Here is a 22,206-nt window from a genome sequence, read left to right as displayed (position 1 = left end):
GCCAATGCAGGGTCAACCGCGTTGCAGAATTCATGCATGCCGCGCAGGCTTAATTTTATTTTTGAGCAATGGCGCGTAACCTGTATTACCTATAAGCACAGTAGTTGTGATAACGTGCAGACGTGCACAAGGACCATTGATTAAGCTGGCATCAAATATTGATTATCCCAACAGTTCCCTCACCTAAACCGATAATCACATTCTCTCTCCCTGGTCGTTTCAAAGGGGACATGAAGCAACCTTGTATTGATGATGGTGATCTGGACCCATCATTGTGTTGATCCCTCACTCGGCAGAAGGTGAAAGATGAGCTACCGAGCTAATGCTGCACATACTGAAACTCTTGCCTTGCTGCAGTAATAAACAGTGATGCATGACATTCTTCAGCAACGGCTCCTACGCCTGCATGAATTCGAGCAGTGGATATTGGCATTAATGCAAATATAGTGGCATCAAATAGTTAACCAAATGTTTGAAAAAGACACTAACTGGTAAGTGTGAAGTTCTGAATCAATTACATGAAATTACCGAGATGATGCTCTTCCTATGGATGGGCTTATGTACCGTCTGTGATAATGGGAGCTTTGATAGGTTGCGTACCTGCAAAAGGAAATATCAATAGCTATTTAAAAGTAAAAAAATGACACAGAGCATAAATTCAACTGATTACCTGTCACGATTGTTTCTTCCACCATAGTGGTCTGACCTAACAGAGAAACGACTGGAAGTGGGTGATCGGTATCTTTGTACAAAGGAGTAACGCCGAGTGAAACCACGGCCCTTTCTTATGCGCTTTGGAGATCCATGAGAAGAACCACCACTCCTGGACAGGCTTCTACCATTATCAGGTGAGGGTGATCTTGCCCTGCGACGGCAAGGTGGACTAGCACCCCTGCTGCTGCTCCTACGAGGTTGATGATGTGATGTAGGGCTATGCACAGAACTTCTCCCAGATGATCTCCTGTGTCTTCGGCTTTGTCTCCTTTTAGAGCGTCTTGATGGGCTCCTGCTAACGCTTCAAGTTGAGCTTACGCTTCTTCTGCTTGGGCTTCTGCTCATTCTTCTCTGCACAGGAGATCCTTCTGGGCTTGCATTCTGGCTCCTCTGTGGCAAGTGACTCCCCGATCTCCCACTGAAACTTCTTGTTTGAGCACCAGAGGAACTAGTAGTTTTGCTTCTGCTTCTAGAAAGTGGTGTATCCAGCCTTCTGCTAGCACTTCTAGACGGGCTCCTGCTGGGGCTTTGTCCACGAGGCCCCATGCTGATGCTCTGCCTGATTGGACTAGTGCTCCTACTGCTTTCTACAGGGTGAATGGACGGCCTTTTGATTGGGCCTCTCGGACTGATACTACTCTCTCTCTTTTGAAGACCTCCTACTATAACTCCTTAGTTTATGCTCGCTATTATCTCCACCAGAAGCTATGTAGTTGGAGAGATTTGAGTTATCAACTTTTACTTTATCTGTGGCAAAACAATCACATAACAGGAAAGGTGTTAAATAACTCAAAGCAGAATAGAATATCTGTAATCTATATATAAAAGTTGAAATTCTTTGTGGTGTATAAAACCCTACCATTTTTTCTTGCCAAAGATCCATGGTCATTGATGTCCATATGCATACCGCAATTCACTGTTTCACTCGAACAAGAGGTGTCAAACCATCAAAATCAACACACTCAATCTTCTTTAACACATCATCTCCAAGAATAAGCTTGCCAAAGACAGTATTCTTCCTGGAAAATGCATCAAGAGTTATTTCTCATAAAGCTGGACTAAATTCAGATATCTTGGGATCTGCACCAAAGAAAATGCTCTTGCAGATTCTCAAGCAAACCTTCATATTCTGTTAACTAGATATTAACATGCTAAGCTGGTTGCAGTAGCCCTGCTGTCAAAGCCTAACTAAATCACACGATGCTTAGGACAAGTAGAGTCAGACAACAAGTCACTAACCCAAGGTCGTAACACCTGAGATCTTCGACAACCAAAATTAAAGAGGTCAGAACATGATAACAAACAAAGTTTGCTCACTCTTAAGTGACGTATTTCACTTGTTAAGAATGCAAATTACTTGCTCGAGCTGTCAAGCATGTGTCAAAGGGACTTCCACGCCATAATAATTCTACGCATCTATAGGCTGCAAAACAGGGTAGCACACAACATTTCCTGAGCCTGAGTGGAGTCACTTTGTCAATACCTCATTGGGCAAATGTTAAATTAAACTCAGAGGCTAATGTTTATTTGGAAATTTGTTACCCAATTCTGTAAGTACTACGGATTGCTTTCTTTCCACAAATTGTTGGGTAGCTCAGTGTATAAACTACAAGCTCTGGGCATTGAACATGAGTGCTTACTTCTGTGTTTGTTGCATGCTGAAGGAAAATTAAAGCATCACCCACCATGGACATGTATAAAAACCAGAAATCAGGTTCATAGGAATAAACCTGTCAAGAGAGGTGCAGGCTTGAATGTAATGAAGAATTGCGAACCGTTTGTGTTCGGTCCAGTATTTGCCATCGATAATAGACCACGATCATCATGGCTCAAGACAAAATTTTCATCTGAAGTGTGAACACGGAATATTTATCACAGCGAGCTAACGTAATAAGGTTGATAACAGAAAAGGAAAGGAAACAACAAACTTTACAGAACCTCTTAATATGGCATCATTTGATGAAAAAACAATAATAGCTTACTCTTGTCTGAAAACCTTAATACTCCCTCTGCTTCCAAATGTAAGTTGTTTATGATATCACCATCACCAACGTGTTATTATACTGTGAAAGTATTTTTCACGATGAATCTATGTAACTTTTTATATATTGATGGCCCAAGTTAAAGAAGTATGACCAACTACTCCATCTGTTTTTAAATACATGACATTTAGTCCTAAATGTTATATATATGTAAAGACAGAGGGAGTAGAATCCTAAAACGAATTGTATTTGGAATCAGATGGAGTATGATCTAAGAAAAACAAGATCTAAAATTAAATAAGTGCCTATCCAAATACTCGAAATTTTACTGTTACGAAGTGCTTGTTAACAAACATATAGTGAATTACAAGGCTCAAGAAGAGATATTAAAAAGATAAATACCTTCAAATGTTCCACCATATATACTCTCTCCACCAGTCCCTGTAACAGGAGTATATTAAGCAATCATTTCTCCATTTAGTGAGTTGGAAGTTTCCATACAAGAAATCAAACAATCAGGTGTACAAGAAAAAAATTATAATAGGTGCATCAAATAACAGATAGTTGGAAAATAAAAGAAATCGTCAATAGTACTGTTGAACACTTCAATAATTTCTAGCCAAACAGAAAACTTGCACCATGGAGCAACACTTGCTAGCTGCTAAGATGTACAATGGAAAAAAAAAGAAAGAAAAGAAGAAAGAGGTAAAAGAAGGAAAATACCATATAGGGAGTTCAATGGGGACTAAACTTCAGAAACTTATATGAAGCAAAGACTTTTCAGGAAATCATAGCATGCACCCCAACTGGGTACAAACATTTTCGCAGAAACCGTTATGACAATGTACGACAGCCATAGAACGCATGCACATTGAATCAGACTAAAATCATGATACTGGCTATATTCTTTCGTACTCTGTGTTGTGGTTGCCTATAACTTCTTAAAGTGCCACATCGTCATGGACAATAACAATAGCAAATGGAATAAGAAAGCCCGATGTGGCGATGTGCATAAAAGAAACAAAATAATGTCTTGATAACACAGTACCACTAAATTGAAAATTGAACACATAACTGCTGCCCATAAGATTTAGCGTTTGCTTTTACTAGCTGCGAGACTCATAAAAACCAAACAAAAAGGCATGTAATAAAACTTTGCTTTGTAAGAACTGCACGGAAAGGAATGGATTCAATGGGTAAGGTTGAATTTCCACAGCCCTCCACCATCAATAACCACAATAGATTCCTTAGTTTTGAACTTTTGAGAAGCTAAAACAAGATCATTGTAACCTTAGGCCTAACAGAGAAAACGTGCACATGGACAGAGTCTACCCATACCAAAAGATCAGCAGAAAAACATGGTAAAATACAGATAGTAATTGCATAGTAGCACAGAATTCAATAATTTATCAGACCACAATCTATCCGCCAAACTAGCAAAGCTAGGCATAGAACCATATCACTCACCATTGTTTTTCGAGAAGTCGCCGCCCTAAACCACATAAAACATATTAATCACATGATAAGGTTAAAGTCAAACCCAAATGAGCAGATTGTATAGTAAAATATCACATGAAAAGAAACCAACTGAGAGTAGAGACCCTCATAGAAATAAATATGAAACTGACCAAGAAGAAGAGTGTTGGCTAAATGTTGACATCAAATTATAAGTGAAATGGCATAATACCTGTGCCATGAGTCCCTTCATAATCTTGTGAAATTTTGTGCCCCTATAATACAGTGGTGATATAGTTGTTTTTCCAACTCCCTTCTCTCCTACAGTGAATACAACAATTAGTAAGAGCAATAGTGCACAAATCACATGTACAGGAAGAATATTGGGAATTTAGTGCAACAATATTGAGTGAGTTGGTATAAAGACCAGACAGTTTGTGTAAAGGTTTCAAAATGCTCATCTAGTTGAGGTTTGTAAACAGATATGAACAGTAGCATCATCTTATCTCAGAGCTCTGTGCTCACCAAAAGGTGCAGACAACCAAACAGGTTAAGGAAGATTACCTGTGCACAATGCTCCAAAGTTCTCAGCTGTCTTGGGAACAACATCAGCAAACAGCTGCAAGAGAAGCAACATCATTCATTCATTTGTTATTGTTAACCAGGGAGGGAAAAAAACCTGACAAGAGCCTTGAGGCTTCATGACAGAAGACTATGAAAACTAAAAGCTACAGTGGACGGATAGTACATATCCTCCAGTGATCGCTTAAATGAATAAGATCAACAACATCTAAGGTCTCTACGGACATGAATTGGGATTTAAATTCTTGTTAGGTACTAGTATGAAATTGAATTAAATTGTGAAAAAATCCAAAGGGGAGACCATCAGACACCCACTTAAGAGGGAAACCATACCTCAAAAACCATTTTCCCTGCACGATCATCACCAATCGCCACATCTAGGAAAACAAAGGGATTTTTCTTTCTTGCCATCTTCAACAACACTCCCTGGCTGATAATGAAACAGGAGCTACAAGAAGCTTCACTCTGATTTGAAGAAAGAGTAGAGCCAAGTTAGTATGCAACATCCAACATGACATCCAGTGTACTCAAATAGGTGGAGCTGAAAGAATTTAGTTGAAAGCAGAAACCCCCTAAGTCCTAAGAGCAACTTAACTGACCCACAGTTAATACAGAGCACTTCCTTTCTCAGAAATGACTCCACGAGTCTCCAAATCCTCTACACGTTCCAAAGCCTTGTTTCAGAAGTACTACTAGCACAAATAACTGCCTGGCCTGGTAACCAATCTATCAATTCGGTATTACTAAAAATACTGAAAACCTAGAAGGAACTAGGTAGCATTGTAAATATGAAGAAATTGGCCTTCAAATTCCAGCCAAAGAGGACTGTACCCAGCACCTCCTACCAATTGAGCTAGGATCAGTTTCAATTCGATATTCCTATCACAAGATGGTACAATTCACCAGTGTAATCACCCGATTCCCCAATTTATACATACAAGCACCAACTCTGAAGAGTACATGACAGTTAAACCCTACGAACCCAAAACCCTAGCTCGCTCTCAACCCGAGCCGCCATCCCCCAAAGCCCAACGCATCGAACCCAAACCCCCAGAATCAAATGCGCAAACGAATCCGCATGGAGCGCACAAGCGCGCCGCGTGATCATACGGAGCACGTCGAGGTGCACGGGAGTAAGAGTGGGAGGGGAGGGGGGTGACGAACCGTAGACAGGATCGAGGGTCCGACGGGACTCCTCAGCTCCGCACCCGCAGCAATACACGCTGCCGCCGCCGCACGCAGCGACCTCGCGCGCTGGTGAGGCGAGGGCGCGAAAAGGAGGGAGGTGCGGGGACGCCGCGAAGATGAGACGGGGACGCCGGTGATCAAGACGGAGCCGGTCGTCAGTGTACTAGATTGGGGACAGACTTTTTTAAAAAAAAGGTTAAAAGAAATTAAAATTAATTCGAAAAAGGGGTCGCAGCTGAGAACATTTCGAAAAATGAGTGCCTCCCGCCCAATAAACAGGCGGGATACGACATTCCGCCCATCCAACGGGCGGGGGGTCGGCGGGGGGTCGAAAAATTATTAGCAGGGGCCTCTTCGCGAAAGTTATAAGACGTCCCGCCGTTCCAACGGGCGGGGTGTCTTCCGAGGGACCTCCCGCCCGTTGGGAGGGCGGGAGGTTCCCCCGAGGGGCATCCCGCCCCCCCCCCCCCCAACGGGCGGGAGGTTGCCCCGAGGGGCATCCCGTCCTTCCAACGGGCGGGATGTCACCCCCCACTATTTAAGCCCCCCACCCACCCCCAATTCTCATAATATTCATCAAAAATCAACAAAAAAGAAAAGGAGGAGAGGAAGAGAGGAGAGGAGAGGAAGCGGCGAAACCCTGTCCACACGTCAGTTTGGAGGTATTATAATCGTATAATTATTAATTATTTTTATGAATATTTGTTAGAGTAGTTATACGTAGAATAGTTTTCAGTATTTTTATAGAAATATTTGTTAGGGTAGTTCAATTTTAAATAGTTTTGAGTATTTTTAATAGTTTTTAGATATATTTTATAGGGTAGTTATATTTTGAATAGTTTTATAATTGAATAGTTTTCAGATATATTTCTTATGGTAGTTATATTTTGAATAGGTTTCAGTATTTTTAATAACTTTTAGAAATATTTCTTAGGGTAGTTCTATTATAAGTTTTTAGTATTTTCAATTGTTTTTACATATATTTCTTAGGGTAGTTATATTTCGAATAGTTTTTATAATTTTAATAGTTTTCAGATATATTTCTTAGGGTAGTAATATTTTGAATAGTTCTCAGTATTTTTAATAGCTTTTAGAAATATTTATTAGTAGTATTTTCAATAGTTTTAGATATATTTCTTAGGGTAGTTTTATTTTGAATAGTATTTATAATTTCAATAGTTTTCAAATATATTTTTAGGGTAGTTATATTTTGAATAGTTTTAAGTATTTTTAATAGCTCTTAGAAATAATTGTTACGTTAGTTCTATTATAAATAGTTTTTAGTATTTTCAATTGTTTGTAGGAATATGTCTTACGGTACTTATATTTTCCATGCAGATATGGCGCAGACACTGGAGCTCCTTCACGCGCACATCGACGAACGGCACAGATCGTACCTGGCAGCGGTGGAGGGGCAGGAGCTTCATGAGGTGCGCTCTCGTGTAGCAAAGGAGTTGTTGCACCTGGACGACCTGTTTGAAGACGGAGAGGACCGCCGTCATCACAGGCTGCCCACTTCTGCTGCAGCTATGGTCGTACGAGCGATTCGCCATAGCACGTCCCCTAATAAGCGAGGAGCCTTATCCGCCCGAGATGTATGGGATGTGGGACGAGGATAGCCCCACGATGGGTTCGCTTTGGACCGATCGACGGATAAGTTTTTTTAAGCTCTTTAATTTATTGTTGTACGTTTATGTATACGAGCAGTACCAATGCAGTTGTGTAATTTTGCAGATGAGCTGGGCACATCGGCAGGTCCGAAAAGCATACCCTCAGTTCGTGTCCGAATTTGATCGGATGCGGCCATAGGATGTCATCTGGACACCGTACACCGCTGCGGCTATCCAGACACGTGCGCCGCACGGGTTGTCTTCCCTCTGCACGCATGACGAGGAGTACTGGCTGACAAAGGCGAACCTAATGTTCGATATTCTCGTCGAGCCGTACTGCGTCGAGCGTGTGATGAGGCAGTTCGGACGACGACAGCACTTTCCTCTCCTACCTCGAGCGTTCCAGGCCGTGCCGCACAACGTACACGAGTAAGTTTGTGATAACTCGCTTTATATTAATTATATATTCGTTATCATAAAGCAATGTTGTCTTTCAAATGTTTGCAACAGATATTTGCGCAGAGGATACCATGCCAGCAAGGTCAACTGGGTCTCAAGATGCAAGAGTACGTAGAAGGGTGGCTTGACGCACGTGACGATGTGTGGGACGAGGGGCAGCCACACACGGAGGCGTCATACGCTGCATACCCCCGCTGGTACTTCCTTCGCATGCGTCCGTACGTCACTCTTTCACGTATTGATGACGCGGAGCATCAGCACCAGCCGACCATCTCGGACACGTATCCCTCGTACCGTGATCAGGAGCAGCGTGGCGCGGTACGTCTATCGCAACTCGAATTATTAAATCTTTTTTTTTATAACAGATCGATAACAATATCACTCTGCATCCCATTACGTATGCAGATTGATCTGATCAAGTTCGCGGAGATCGAAGCTACATCTCAGATCACGTTGCATGACCGTGGAGTACGTGTACCGGAGGCACAATACAAGGACAGCTTGCGTAAGATTCAAGACAGCTTGACGCGAGCGTTACGTGCACTGACGTGTCGCGGCAGAGACGACGTGGGGGCCTCCAGTTCATCTCATGCGTCCGCTCACGTGTACGCAGCTGGCCCGTCATCCTCTGCAGCACTGCACGCAGCGTCCAGCGGTACTGCCGCTAGTTCAAGCTGTAAGTCTTTTATAATTGCCATTTCGATCACCTTTGATTTACACGACTAATTTCGTTTGTTTTTATAGTCATGCACTCGACGGCAATGGGACCTCCTCCTGCAAGAATGGAGCCTCAGACTTTTGGCGCCTATGCTCCAGGAACGTCTCTCCCGTCACGATGCCAGCTGCACCAGCTGCACCGTACTTTCAGGGCTATGCTCAGCATGCATGGTCGACGGAAGCTCCTGCATACGGTGGTCCATTCGGTGTGCCGGACTGGGACGACTGGGAGGGCGGCTCCGTTACTTGGTCGGAGCTGGTGGGCAGCGGCGCCGAGCCTGACATCATTGGTCCATCCCAGACGTACGACGCTCTAAGTGCACAGTCTCAGAATGACCCGTTCACGCCTGCACCTCCTCCGCCTCATTCTCACCGTGCTCCAGATGCATTTACGTACTCGGAGGACCACATACGCCGACGGGCTAGGACTAGGGGGAGGACCAAGAGAGCGCGAGGTCCGGGACATGCGGGGTAGATACTTCTGATTCGGTGGACTTTTTATATTTAAACTGTTTTTATATGATACTATTTTTTTTTTAATTGGTTAATCTATCGTACTATCGTAATATTTGGATTCTACGTCGCAAAACGTTATCGTTTAACCATATTCATACGAGTTTTAGATAGAGCAATCTTCTTCATAAAATTGAATTAAAATTTTATATGTATACAAAAGAGCATGGCGAATCAATATTGTATTTGAAAATAGTCCGAATTTCAAATAAATTGTAAATCATAAATTCCAACAAATAATAATAAAAAATATAGATTGTAAATCATAAATTCCAACAAATAATAAAAAAAATATAGATTGTAGATCCCTGCCTCAGGGACCTCTTCGCGAATAAGAAACTTTCTTATTCGCGAAGGGGTCCTCTGGAGGGGCCTGCAAAAATTTTTTGGAACATCCCGCCCTCTGGATGGGCGGGGTGTCCCCAGCCCCACACCTCCCGCTCGATCAACAGGCGGGAGGCACCTATTTTTCAAATTTTTCCCAGCTGGCACCCTTTTTAGAATTTTAATTTTTTAACCTTTTTTAAAAAAAAGTTATTGGGGGACATGCCACCCAAAGGCCCACTTACCCACTCCGACCCACGGGCCAGTGTGGGTTCAAACTTCAAAGGCCTACGAGGAGGGGGAGCATGACGATCCAGTGAAGCCCACGCGGAGCGAGGCGGCCCATCTAGATTTCGAGAAGGCAAAACCCATGTTGAGAGGGTAGAAGGGAGGGCTGCGAAATATCCGAAGAGCTCGCGGAAATGGCGACGGTGCTGCCGCTCGCCGTGCTCGCCGCCGCCCCTGCCTCGGCCGCACCGAGGACTTGCATCTCCAGCGCCTCAGTCCCCGAGCCCTTCCTCGGAACCCTCGCGCGTCTCCGCCTCCGCAGCGCGCCGCGGGGCGTCGCCTGCGCCCTCCGCCGTAGGCCCTCCAAATACAAGGTAGCCAACCTCGCGTCGCGCGCTGCTTAATTACCTTGTCTCTCATCTCCGCTGCCCGGATTGGTGCGTCTCTGTTTAGTCGTTGCTTGATGAACCATGAAATGACCTTGGAGGCTAAGATTGTGGGGGAATAGTAGGTTGGGGGAGCTGGTACTAGATGTAGTTAGTCGTACAGTTGTTTGAGATGTGACCTTGTTCGTGTCAATCCTAGAGCTATATTATCTGTTGTTGCAAAATTAACTTGGGGGATTTAGCGAAGTGCGTTTATTACCCCAACACTGTTGTCTTCCGATCTTATCTTCTACCTCAGCTTGGTTTGAATTTTTTGGTTTTCATTTTCCTATATGTATAGCTATGAACTGGAAGTGGAAGTCTTGTTGACAAAATTTCCCTTGTTCCAGACTAAAATCCAGAGTGAGGAGGAGGTGGTGCCTGCAGAAGCTGTCATGGACGACGATGATGAGGATGGTGCATTGGAAGCACTTTTCAAGCAGCTGGAAGAAGATCTTGAGAATGATGATTTATCTGTTGACGACGATGAAGATGAGATATCAGAAGAAGATATGGCCAGATTTGAAAAGGAGTTGGCAGAAGCAATTGAAGAAGTCGGTGGCGTTGATGAATCAGCAGGAGATTCATTACTGAGCTCTGCAGACTATGGTAATGATGAGCAAATAGATGGGAGCCAACGACCAGAGCTGAAAACCTGGCAACTCAGGAGATTGGCTCGTGCACTGAAAATAGGTCGGCGTAAAACTAGTGTAAGCAGCTATATATTCACTTGAGTTTTTTCTTCCTAATTCTCCCTTTAGAAATCAGCATGATGTATGTTACAGTTGTGCACCCTTTTGTAGGAATAGGCAAACCTTTAAAACTCAAACTGTTGAAGGTTTTCCATTTTATGTTGCAGATAAAGAATCTTGCAGGGGAGCTAGGCTTAGATAGGGCTTTGGTCATTGAACTGCTCCGCAATCCACCACCAAAACTTCTACTCATGTCTGATTCTTTGCCTGATGAAGCCCCTTCTAAGCCTGAAGTGAAGGAACAAGAACCCCCTAATTCAGCCACTGTTGATGAGGTTGATACCAGTGAAATCGAGCCACAGGTGGATCTTCCGGTTCATGTCATGAGCGCAGAATGGTCTGCGCGGAAAAGACTAAAAAAGGTGCAACTTGAGACCTTGGAAAGAGTCTACTTGCGGAGCAAACGCCCCACGGTAACCAGGATTTCCATTTCCATCATGATTATGAATACCGCTCAATAGCTTATCTCTCGAGTAGTGGTTTTTTTGTATTCTTCTTCTGCAACATAAAATCACTTACTTTATTTCATTTCATGCAGAATACAATGATCAGCAGCATAGTTCAAGTGACAAACCTTCCACGAAAGACCATTGTCAAGTGGTTTGAGGATAGAAGGGAACAAGATGGAGTCCCTGACCATCGTGTTGCATTCAAGAGATCCCTATCTGAGACTGTAGCTAGTTCATAACTTCTTCAGATAAGCCTTTATTATAGTGTTCGCATGGAAACTCTTATGAGCCTGTAATTTGAACTTTTAAAGTATGACAAGTTTTGCAAGCCCAACATGGAGTATCTTTAGATTGTAGCAATACTATCAGATCAGCCAGTGTGACAGGTACTGCTCCTAACTGTCACTTGCATTTTAATTAGCTTCAGACTGGACCACCATTTTGACTATTGGCTTCAGTAAAAGTTATAGGTCTGCTGACCAGATCTTGATTTGCTGAGTGGTAAATGCTTGTAGATTATTTCACTTTGTTCTTTAGAGCCTTAACGTGGCATTTCACATGATCTTTATCGTAGCCTGGTTTCTGTGGGGCATGTGCCCAGTATTTTTATTTCTTATTTTTGTGCAAGTGATGCAAGATTTCCCACGGTATTAGTCTATTAGGTGAGCTAAAAGTGAAGATTTATGACAATCAATATCAGAGATTAGGAAGAGGCAGTGACAGCATAACTGACACCTCACACCATGCATAAGAAGCATGAAGTAGTGTTAATGGCCTAACCAACTATTTTTGTGGTCCAACTAGTTAATTGTATAGTAATGACTGGGATGGCACCTTTTGTATCTATATGTTCTACTAGACCCGTTCATGTCGTTGCTTGAATCTTGGGTTTTGGGTAGGTCGGTTATAGTCTGTACTTTTGCCTCCACTGCCTGAAACCCATGCTGCTCTGAACCTAACTTCAATCAAAATGTCTTGTTATTTAGTCTGCAATCTGGACTGGTCATCGCATCATCAGGGTCAGATGGTAGGCAATAATTTTCAGTGATTAGATGATAGGTGTATCCAGAGAGATCCCTTGACACTTATTTAGGGCAAAATTTGTTCTACCTCTATGATGGATCTTTTTATTGTTACGCTGATGCTTTTACTACTCAGCACTGTACATCTTGTATAGGTGCTGGTAGCATATGGGTACATGTACAACGGTGTAGTGAGGTTGGGAAGCAAGAGAATGCTTGTGGGGCTCTTGTGATTAGGGTATACCCTGAGGGAGGCTGGAAATACATGAGAGCATGGAGACATGAAAAAGGAAACGTGATTATAATTGTTGCTAATTTATATGTCGAATCATATGCTACAACGGAAGCTTTTACTATTTCCCTCTAAGAATAAAATCATTTTTTAGTACAATGAACGTTTAATTTTGTATACTGCACTATACACAGTCTGACTTTTTTGGGGCGGTATGCCATACCTTGTTATCTAGTGAATAGCAACGGTACACATTGACTTGTCTTTTAAGGGCACTACCGTACAGCCTTTGTTTTCCTCTAGCCTGTAGAATGATGTTTGGATGTCAACTGATAGTCTGATGCTAACTAGAGTTGAGTACAGTTGCCATTTTCCTTTGTTTCTTCCCCTGGGCCCTCTGGACTTTTTCTTCACTTGTACTAGTCTATCATTAACCAATTTCTGGTAGAGATGGTCGATATCAAAGGTTTGTAACCAATCTTTCTCAGATATGTTTAACGTTTTCATGGCAATGCATATCATAGACCTTAAATCTAAATGAAAGTCCTGTTATATCAATTATTATCATAACATTGTCAAACTTTACAGTGGAATGTAGAAACTGTTGAAGAACGCTTTTCTGGTAACTCTCAGGAAATTGTCTTCCACCTGCAGTGGGTTTGGTGATGGACATCTAGCTTCTTCTATGCACTTGTCTTCTCTTCCTCCACATGCTCATGGTGGGAAAGTAAAACCCTGACATGTGCTACAAAAATAGAAAATCATGTGTGCCTAATATTCTAATCTGATGTGTTCTTGTATGCTGTTCTTCATGCAGATAAAATAATCTCTGCAGAACCCAGTTAGTTACTGGAAAACAGCCCCAGGCACCTTTCCATGGCACCGGCTGTTGACTGCTCTCCTGTCTGCACACTAATGGCTGTCTCTGTCCGTTTACATATATAACACAGCCAGGCCCTGCAGAGGCGGGCAACTCAGAAGCAGCACACCCATCCAGTTCATCCTTAGCCTTTGGTCTCCATCCACACTTGCAGATAAGCTGGTTCCTCTTGCAGAGAAGGGAGGTGGATAGTTGCCCATGGCCGGGTTGCAAAGGTCGGCGACGACCTTCAGAAGGTCGGGCTCCTCTGGCCTGGTCTGGGACGAGCGTTTCCTCACCGAGGCTGACGCGGAGGCAAAGGCTGCCGATGGCACCGTGGAGGAGCCCCAGCCGGAGCTCCGGCACTCCCGGAGCGTCGGGAGCATCGGCATGCTGCGCCGCGGCGGTGCCAGCGACGGTGACAACAAGAAGGCGAAGGAGAAGAAGCAGAAGCAGAAGCAGGGGCACAAGGAGGAATCGCGCAGCAACCAGCAGGTGTTCCGGACCAAGGACGTGGCCCCGGACGTCGACCCGCCGTCGCCGCGGGTGTCCGGCTGCATCCTCTGCACCATCTTCGGCGGCTCTGGCTCCGGTGCCGGCACGGCGCGCCGCCGGTCCAGCAAGCCGAGGAAGAAGTGACGGCGCCTCAACACGTACGTAACGCTGCTGGTGCAGCTGCTAGTTTTTTCCCCCCACTGTAAAGTTTGAGCCATGGATGTGAGCGCACATGTGTATACTAGAGTCACAGTCATATGAGCTTTGCTACTCGATACACACCGTTTCAGTCAGTAAGGTTAGCAGTTTCTATCTCTCTCTCTCTTTTTGGTCGGTTTCTTGATCCAGATCCATGCTTTGAGGAATCGCCACGGTCAGATCTTACGACTGGTACACGCAGCAGCTGGTGAGATCCGGGATTGTTGTTCTTGGCTTGGTGGAACCCTTTCTTTTTTGCCCTTGTGTTCTGGCGCTGGTCCTTGCGCCTTTGAAACCATCTTGATTGCTTCCATGTGGGTGTGTGAGCGTGCCTGTGAGGTGTGGCGTCGCGTGCCTTTGCCGGCGGGGAGGGGGTGCCCGGATTGCGTCTGCGTGCGTAAAGAGTTTGGGCGAGTCGGGGTGGGCGCCCATGTGGATGGAGCTTGGGTTGGCCGGCCTTGTGATTTGTGAGGCGGTTTTGTTGGGAACTGGGGGGATGGACCGATGATTTCGGTCGGTTTGCTGGGGGTGCACATGATGGCCGCAGATGCCATGGTCGGCCTGGCCGGCTGCGCTTCGAGTTCGGGACCGAGGTCCTCCCCGGAGCTCCAGGAATTCGACGGGGTCTCCACACAAATTTGCAAGGAATTAGTTCAAACCCCCCGCGTTTCAACTTTCAAGCAGAGCCCGCGCAGTTGTTGGGGAGCAGATGCATGCCACACTGGGACGGAAGGCAACTTGTTTCTTTTTTTTAATTTTTTTTCCCTTTTCTGTGAGGGCGCGCACAGAAACAGGTTGTTTGGTGGGCGGTGCAGCAGTTAGGCGACGACGATAATCCGGGGGTGTAATAACGAGCTGGTGGGCGGCATGATTGCTTGCGCCGTGGCGCCGGAGAGCGACGGCCATCCGCCCGCCCATCCCCGGCGTCGACGTGTGAATGTACGTCCCGATCCCGTCGTGGATTCACACGGCCGATCCGACTACCCGAGCCGCCGCCCGGGCCTCCTCATGCCGTCGGCGACATTTCGGCGGCGTCGCGTCTCTGTACGGACCGGTGGCCGTCTCTTTCCCCAGCACGTTCTCGCGCATCGCCCACCCCCGTCGCGTCTCTGTCGGGCCAAAATTAACGACCCGTCCACCGATCGATCGATCGATCGGTAACATGAAACGATCAGTCTCGAATTTTGCATTGTGCAGGCCATGACGTATGTTAGAGGAATGGCCTGTTTGTTTGCCTTCCTTCCTGGTCCAAAACTGTGGCTCCATGTTTCCAATTCCATGCCATGGAAAACACACACACACATGCTCAGCTCCAAGCCCCCAACTCCGTCTCTTAGCGCATGATGACTGCAGAGATTCGTGACCTGGACCGTTCACCTAATTTGGTTCCGTGGGGGCGCTAGGCACCAAACCGGCCAACCTGACGCTGCTCCTGCGTGCGTTCATGGGGCGCCCTCCTCTGCTTTCGAGCTGTCCCGGAAGGGCAGGGGAAAGATCTTGCGCCGGTGGGTGACGATGGAGAGAGTACAGGGAAGAAGGAAGCTGAGGGCGCGTTAATTGTGAAATTGTCTTCTTCTTTTTTTTATTGAGGGGTTCGGCACTCATCTATTAGTTACAAACGCCATCTGGCGGATAAAAAGACCAAACATGCCGGCCGATTGAGCTGAACAGCGTGCTCCTCGCCAGAACATGAGCGTCATGGTTGGCTTCTCTCTTTTCATGAACAAATTCCATCCCCTGGAAAGATGCAGGATCTGCTTTAATCTCCTTCACAATGTGACTGTAGACTCCCAGAATATCATATGCCAAACTTCTAACTGCATTAGCGCAGTCACTCGCTATCCGAACCCGGCGTAGAGACAAGTCATTTGCCAGAGCTAAGCCTTCCCTGAAAACCAGCACTTTTATGGTCTCCGGGTCGATAATCCCCTGTATCACCACTGAAGACGCTCCCAGAAAAATGCCAGACGCATCCCTGGCCACTGCAGCAGCTGGGGTCGTACTCGTGTTCTTGGATAACGCGGCATCCACATTGATCTTAGCTACACCTTGCGGAGGTGGAATCCAGCGAAGTGTAGTGGTGTCTGCTCTTTTCCTCACCTCCGGTCGAGAAACTGATACTTCTAGGTCAGTCATGAATCTCTCCACAAAACTATGCGTCGATAGTGGGCTCTGAAACAAATTTTCGTAGATCACCTTTCTCTTGGCGTGCCAAATCGCCCACAGTGTAACCATCGTCCTCGTTAGCTCATCTTTCGGCGGGGAGGAGGTCACTGCTGCAAGCCAAGCTTTTGCATTCTGCTCTTGGACATTGCATATGTGTTCCACTATCTCTTCTTTCGCCAATGCCCAGACACTTTTAGCCATGTTACACTCCAGAAGAGAGTGCTTCCATGAATCTGGTGCTCTGCATATCAAGCATGATGCCTGCGGTGCCATATGCCGGTGATGGAGGATATCCCCGGTAGGTATTGATTGCCTTGCCAATCTCCAGAGAAATACTCTGATCTTTGGAGGAACTTTTTGTTAGATTGATCTCGACCCGGATCGGTCCAACGACCGATCCGGAGTCCGTTAGACCCGCGCCCCGATCGGGGCGTACGGCCAAGTCAATGGCACGTGGGCCCCCGTCGCGCAGCGCCATATTAAATAGTAGGTGGGGGGCCGGGGCACGAAAAACGAAGTTCGTCGCCGTGCTTGATCCCCACCAAAAACCCTAGGTGATCCGATCTAAGGGGAGGCGTTGAAGCGACGGGAAGCGCCGCCGTTGTCTCTACACCGACCACCGCCGCCGCCTCTGCGCCATCGCCGCCGACACTGCTCGACCTCCCCACCGCTCGTGCGCCCTCGTCCACGACTCCGATCCGCTTCTCCCTCAACCCCATGGCCAACAATGCCGAGGCAGGGGCCTCAACCGGTGGTACGGCATTTTCCCCATCTGTCTCTCTCTGATTCTATCCAGATCAGTCAAACATTGTTGTCTTGTTGGTAATTACCGAGCTAATTCACGTTTAGTAGATCCCTAAGTGTCTATCACTTTTAGCTGCCAGATAGCTAACCACTCCTTCTCATCTGCACGCACATCTGATCTCCCTGATCTTCGTTCCAGCCATGCTGTACAGTTCTCCTTCTTTTGGACAAGCATCCTGTATGCAGAACGTACTGAAAATATACCTGTTCTCTCGTAGTGCCTTGCCCAGAAATCTTCTTGCCTCCTGGTAGTCAATGGGATGGAACTGATTCCCTCTGCATCCATAGGGTGAACAACAGTTGTAGCTAGTGATGGTCCCATGAAAGGTTCAGCGGGTTAATTAGCTCGTTCACCCATTGTGGCGCATCTGGTCGAGGATTGAACAGTGGCCGGAGTTGGCCATCCCTCGGTAACCAATTCATATTCCAGATGCTCGTCGATTCTCCCATTCCGATTCTGCGAATAATGCTGTGTGTCAACACTTCTTTCCTTTCAATGATTGCACGCCACACCGAGAAGGTGATGTGCCCTGATCAGCATCTCCTGAGCATTCTCAATATTTTCTCTATAAAACAGCAGGCTGTCATCCGCGAAGAGGAGATGGCTTACCACCGGATCCGATCGGGCCACCTTGGTACCCTTGAGATTCGATGACTGTAGTCTTGAGTTTAAGAGGCACGAAAGGCCCTCTGCTGCCAAAAGAAACAAATATGGAGGGATACCCCTTGTCGGTTTAAAGGAGTCAAGTCAGTTCACCATTGAACAACACTGAGAAAGAAACAGCTGTGATCAACCGCATTACCATGTCAACCCATAAACGATGAAAACCAAGCTGAGTCATGACAGCACATAGGTAAGCCCACTCCACACTATCATAAGCCTTCTTCATGTCAAGCTTCAGAGCACAGCTTCGTGTGTCCCGCGGTCTCTTCTTTTTCATAAAGTGCAAACACTCGTATGCCGTAATTACGTTGTCTGATGGTGTCGATCGGAACGGGGCCGCTAATTTCCCATGGGCTGCTGCGTGAGGTCTCAGCCCGCGCAGCCCGAAGCCATCGGCCTGCTCGGTGCCTTGACGGGCCATCCCCACGGACGGCCCAGCATGACTTCATTCATGTCAGCGGCGGCAGTGTAAACGCCAACCTGAGCAGGAGCAATGGCACGAGGACTTGTCGTAGCCAACGCTGACGCCGACAGTACGCGGGGGTCCGCCAGACAAAGCGCACAAATCCGCCGTCGGATCCAACTGCCCCCATCCCCGATCGCCGAGGTCTCCCCGCGCTCGGTCCTGTGGCCGACGGCGAGCCACCGCGGCACCCGCACGCCGAAATGGCTCGCGTTGAAAACAGGGGGCGCGCACAGCTGCGCACGCCAGCGGCAGCTCGGAGCGCCGGCCCAGCTGCCCGCCTCGTGCCGGCGGGATGCTCCTCGCTGCTGGTTCGGCTGCGCGCGCGCGCCGCACCCACCCGCTGACGCGGCGGCCCCGCGCGGTCGGCGACGGGCTAGCGGGGTGGGGGGCCGGGAGCGCGGCCACGCTGCGCGCCTCGCCACCTTCCGCTTGGCGGCGCCAACGCGTGGCCTCGCCCGCCGCGACGTGGGCGGGGTCCCGGCCGTTTGATTCCCGCGGGGTGCGCATGGCTGATGGCTCTGGTCGCCGCCGCCCGCTCGGATCACCCCCGCCCCACCCCACCCCCCCCCCCCCCCCGGCGGCTGAACTGGACGCGGGCGCCCTGTCAGCGTCACGTCGGCGGAGCTGGATCCCCGGAAGCCAAAAACACCGCGCTTTTTTCCTCCAGACCTCCCTTTTCTCGTCGAATTCTGTACCCACTCCCCTCTACTTCTTTCTTGCCTGGAGTTCAAACACGATCACATGAACGTGTCTAATACGAGGAACGATGAGGGTTTTGCGAAGAGTTTCTGGACGTTTGCGACAAAAGAAAACAAAAGGGTCGCCCATGATGAGCCGGATGGAATCGTCGAGCGCTTTCCGAGTTCAGGGAGGCGAAGCCGCGAAGGAAACAGGGGGCCAATAAGGGGTCGGGAGACACGGAAACGTGCGCACAATTAATAAGAAATCTATCCCCCCTGCTGCCGACTGCAGTGTGCCGACGAGCTCCGAGCAAGCGAGTGCGAGAGAGAGAATATGCAGCAGGATCAGACGACGAGCTCGCTGCCCTCCAGCAGCGAGCGCTCCTCGAGCTCGGCGCCGCAGACGGAGGAGGCCAGAGAAGGCACGCACAGTACACTGCCTGTTGCTTCTTTCTTCTTTGATCATCCTTTGAATCTTCTTACATATATGCAAGTTGCTTCCGTTTATCATCTTTACTCGGCCCATTTCTTCGAGCATGCCTCTCTTGATCTCTATGTTCTTGATTCTTCTGCTCCCTTAGCTTTTCCTCTTTGATGGAAAAGGAAGGTTAGCTATTTGTCTACTGTCTTGTAGATTTGTAAGCGAAGAGAGTACTCCTATTACGTCGATAAGCATGCATGCATGAGAGAGGGATTGATTTCTTTTCTCTCTTTTTTGACAATAAGGAGAGGGATTGATTTGAAATCGCTTGCCGCGGTGTATGTAGGGATGGAGAGCGACGAGGAGATCGGGCGGGTGCCGGAGGTCGGGCTGGAGCTGGCCGGCCCGTCGACGTCCGGCAGGGAGACCGCCGACCCCGCCGCGGGCGCCGCGGCCGGGACGTCGTCCGCGGCCCAGGCGGCCAGCGCCGCCGCCCGCCGCCGCGGCCGCAGCCCGGCCGACAAGGAGCACCGCCGCCTCAAGAGGTGCGTGTAATTTGGCTTAGCTTTCTACCACGCCTCTCCAATCCGTACCGCAATCGAGCGTGTGTTCCTGCGAGCCTGCGAGGCATCACCTGCTGCGGCTTCGTGCGTACGATCGCTGCGAGGCTGAGCTTTCTGCTTGTGCCGGCGTGGCATAGAGTGCCCGATGAGCAAAGGCGTGAAACCTCGATCACGTACTACGCAACTTGATGTCGTACAAAGTTGCCTTTAGGCCGGGCCAAGGACGACACCAACTTGATCGATAATAACGTGCTGTGGTGCTAACATGGACGGTGCATAAAAAAGTGAGAGAATGAGTTGGAGATGCCAGGGCGTTTCATGACTGGTTTTACCTAGTTATTTCCATTTTGTATTTTTTCGAACCACTGTACAAACGCAAATATACGACACACACTTCCCTCTAGTTCTTTTTGTTACTGGGCCAAGTTTGTGTGTGTGTGTGGGGGGGGGGGGGGTGGCCCTTTGGTAGCTGTTTGTAGACACACACAAAGTACTCTCTCCCTTACGACGGGTTAAAGCTCTTGCTAATGATCCTCTACTCACAAAGTACTCGTTTAGAATGGATATGATATGTAACTAAAATTTCAAAAGTTCCATTAGCATCATATTTTCCTTTAAAAAATTATCAACATATTTTAGTAGAATTGAAGTAAAATTCACGAAACACAAGTGAGTTGGTAAAAATATACTCACTCCGTTTCAAATATATGATTGTTTAGCATAATCTGATAAGTTTAAAATAAACTAATTAGCATCTCTTGAACATCATATATTTAAATTGGAAGATGGAGGTAGGAGCACGCAAAACTACTCCTCCATCCCAAAATATAGATACATTTAGACTTTTTTAAAGCCAAACTTTTCAACTTTGACTACAAATAATGAAAAAATCATAAAGATTAATAATAAAAATTACGTTAGTAGATTTATCGTGAAACAAACTATTATAATATATAAACTTTTCTGTTTGAAATAATTTATTTTAGTGATATTGTTGGTAAAAGTTAAAAAAGTTTGACTTTGAGAAAAGTTAAACGTAGCTATATTCTGGAACGAAGGGAGTATTAAATAGTTCTGCAATGAATTGAGACATCAAACCACTTTCACTATCTAAACTATAGTTTTGAGACGCAACAGGTGCTAAATTTGTAACTTACACTGTACGCTTGAATCTATATTCTTGTGATCAATTGACATGTTAAATCCCTAGTTTTATGACGTAACATGCGGTTTCACGATGATTTTGATAACATATATGTATTTTGCAAATCTACATTTTAAATGATTTAGATTTAAAGCGATCTTGAAGAGAGCACTGTTCTTGTTTTGCAAAGCTATTGAGGTTGAAAAGTAAGCACTTGATGCTATACTGGTTCTTAGCTTTTCGTTTATAGTCTTTCTTGCTCTAGCCGCTGTATGCTAAGGGAATGGTGTGACAAAGGATGTCAGATCTATAGCCCAAATCACAGATGGGCCCAAATGATATATGGGCTTGCTCGTAATCGTAGATATATTAAGCCCACCACCATCAGACCCCCCGAACTGGACCTGGAGAACTTGCTCAACCTCGTTCTCAATTCTTGTAGGTTGCTTCGGAACCGGGTGTCGGCGCAGCAGGCGCGGGAGAGGAAGAAGGCGTACCTGAGCGAGCTGGAGGTGAGGGTGAAGGACCTGGAGAAGCGGAGCTCGGAGCTGGAGGAGAGGCTCTCCACGCTGCAGAACGAGAACCAGATGCTCAGACAGGTGCGTGCACACGTGTCGCAGTCACCGGTTCTGCTTGGGCTTGCAAACGGCAGCAGTTTGATATGAATTTGTTTCCCTGAACGTGCCGCAGATCCTGAAGAACACCACCGTCAACAGAAGAGGGCCGGGTGGCGGTAGCAGCGCCGGCGGAGACAGCCAATAGCTGGCCTCTGCATGCAAGACCGGAGGAACTGGTCCCTTGTTTAGGTGAAAAATCTTCGGTCCCTGCTGCATCTGCAAGTGTTCAGCACTTCAGCCGGCTCTGGAACAGATCCTCTAGGTGTATGTAACAATGTCGCCTTGCCAACATGCAGTTCATTCCGTCCGTCGACATGTAGACAGCACGTAAGAGACGGCATGGACGCAGTGCTGTTGCAAATGTAATTAGGTTTGTTTTAGAAGCGGTGCCTGATTTGTTGATTCCTGTCTCGTCTGTAAAAACCATGAGAATTTGTGTTCATACCCGTGATCAGATTCTTAAGGGTTCCAATATTC

General features: G+C 46.8%; 5 protein-coding genes across 7 annotated transcripts; 4 read left to right on the top strand and 1 right to left on the bottom strand.

Annotated features, from left to right (window-relative positions):
- Positions 1 to 104: 104 nt before the first annotated feature.
- Positions 105 to 6,064, bottom strand: LOC112889191 (peptidyl-prolyl cis-trans isomerase CYP63-like). Its single transcript, XM_025955695.1, has 11 exons — positions 5,898 to 6,064; positions 5,067 to 5,198; positions 4,716 to 4,770; positions 4,384 to 4,472; positions 4,164 to 4,188; positions 3,099 to 3,137; positions 2,445 to 2,561; positions 1,694 to 1,733; positions 671 to 1,015; positions 529 to 600; positions 105 to 402 (listed from the first exon to the last, which is right to left on the bottom strand). The coding sequence occupies exons 2-11, from the start codon at positions 5,142 to 5,144 to the stop codon at positions 384 to 386; spliced, it is 879 nt and encodes a 292-aa protein (XP_025811480.1). The 5' UTR covers positions 5,145 to 5,198; positions 5,898 to 6,064; the 3' UTR covers positions 105 to 383.
- Positions 6,065 to 7,791: 1,727 nt separating this feature from the next.
- Positions 7,792 to 9,190, top strand: LOC112891044. The gene is made up of 4 exons (XM_025957942.1): positions 7,792 to 7,960; positions 8,042 to 8,308; positions 8,396 to 8,666; positions 8,735 to 9,190. The coding sequence occupies exons 2-4, from the start codon at positions 8,090 to 8,092 to the stop codon at positions 9,022 to 9,024; spliced, it is 780 nt and encodes a 259-aa protein (XP_025813727.1). The 5' UTR covers positions 7,792 to 7,960; positions 8,042 to 8,089; the 3' UTR covers positions 9,025 to 9,190.
- Positions 9,191 to 9,924: 734 nt separating this feature from the next.
- On the top strand, positions 9,925 to 13,371 carry LOC112889315 (protein OVEREXPRESSOR OF CATIONIC PEROXIDASE 3). Of its 3 annotated transcripts, none has more exons than XR_003228069.1 (5): positions 9,925 to 10,146; positions 10,548 to 10,907; positions 11,057 to 11,362; positions 11,488 to 11,784; positions 13,286 to 13,371. XR_003228069.1 is itself a non-coding variant. In XM_025955882.1 (4 exons), exons 1-4 carry the CDS (start codon positions 9,967 to 9,969, stop codon positions 11,635 to 11,637), a joined length of 996 nt encoding a protein of 331 aa, XP_025811667.1. In that variant the 5' UTR covers positions 9,925 to 9,966; the 3' UTR covers positions 11,638 to 11,888. The 3 variants fall into 3 exon arrangements, 1 of the variants encoding a protein (XP_025811667.1); XR_003228068.1 differs by having other exon boundaries at positions 13,241 to 13,371; XM_025955882.1 differs by lacking the exon at positions 13,286 to 13,371 and having other exon boundaries at positions 11,488 to 11,888.
- Positions 13,372 to 13,604: 233 nt separating this feature from the next.
- LOC112889316 (uncharacterized protein At1g15400-like) lies at positions 13,605 to 14,460 on the top strand. The gene has a single exon (XM_025955883.1). The coding sequence runs from the start codon at positions 13,731 to 13,733 to the stop codon at positions 14,148 to 14,150; it is 420 nt and encodes a 139-aa protein (XP_025811668.1). The 5' UTR covers positions 13,605 to 13,730; the 3' UTR covers positions 14,151 to 14,460.
- Positions 14,461 to 19,101: 4,641 nt separating this feature from the next.
- On the top strand, positions 19,102 to 22,201 carry LOC112888467 (transcription factor HY5). The gene is made up of 4 exons (XM_025954689.1): positions 19,102 to 19,406; positions 19,752 to 19,950; positions 21,555 to 21,711; positions 21,803 to 22,201. The coding sequence occupies exons 1-4, from the start codon at positions 19,319 to 19,321 to the stop codon at positions 21,872 to 21,874; spliced, it is 516 nt and encodes a 171-aa protein (XP_025810474.1). The 5' UTR covers positions 19,102 to 19,318; the 3' UTR covers positions 21,875 to 22,201.
- Positions 22,202 to 22,206: the final 5 nt, after the last annotated feature.

The sequence above is a fragment of the Panicum hallii genome, chromosome 4 (assembly GCF_002211085.1).
Source record: "Panicum hallii strain FIL2 chromosome 4, PHallii_v3.1, whole genome shotgun sequence".
In the NCBI taxonomy this organism is placed as follows: domain Eukaryota; kingdom Viridiplantae; phylum Streptophyta; class Magnoliopsida; order Poales; family Poaceae; genus Panicum; species Panicum hallii.
Note: the sequence above shows the minus strand (reverse complement) of the source record. Positions and strands in the feature narration are given on the sequence as shown.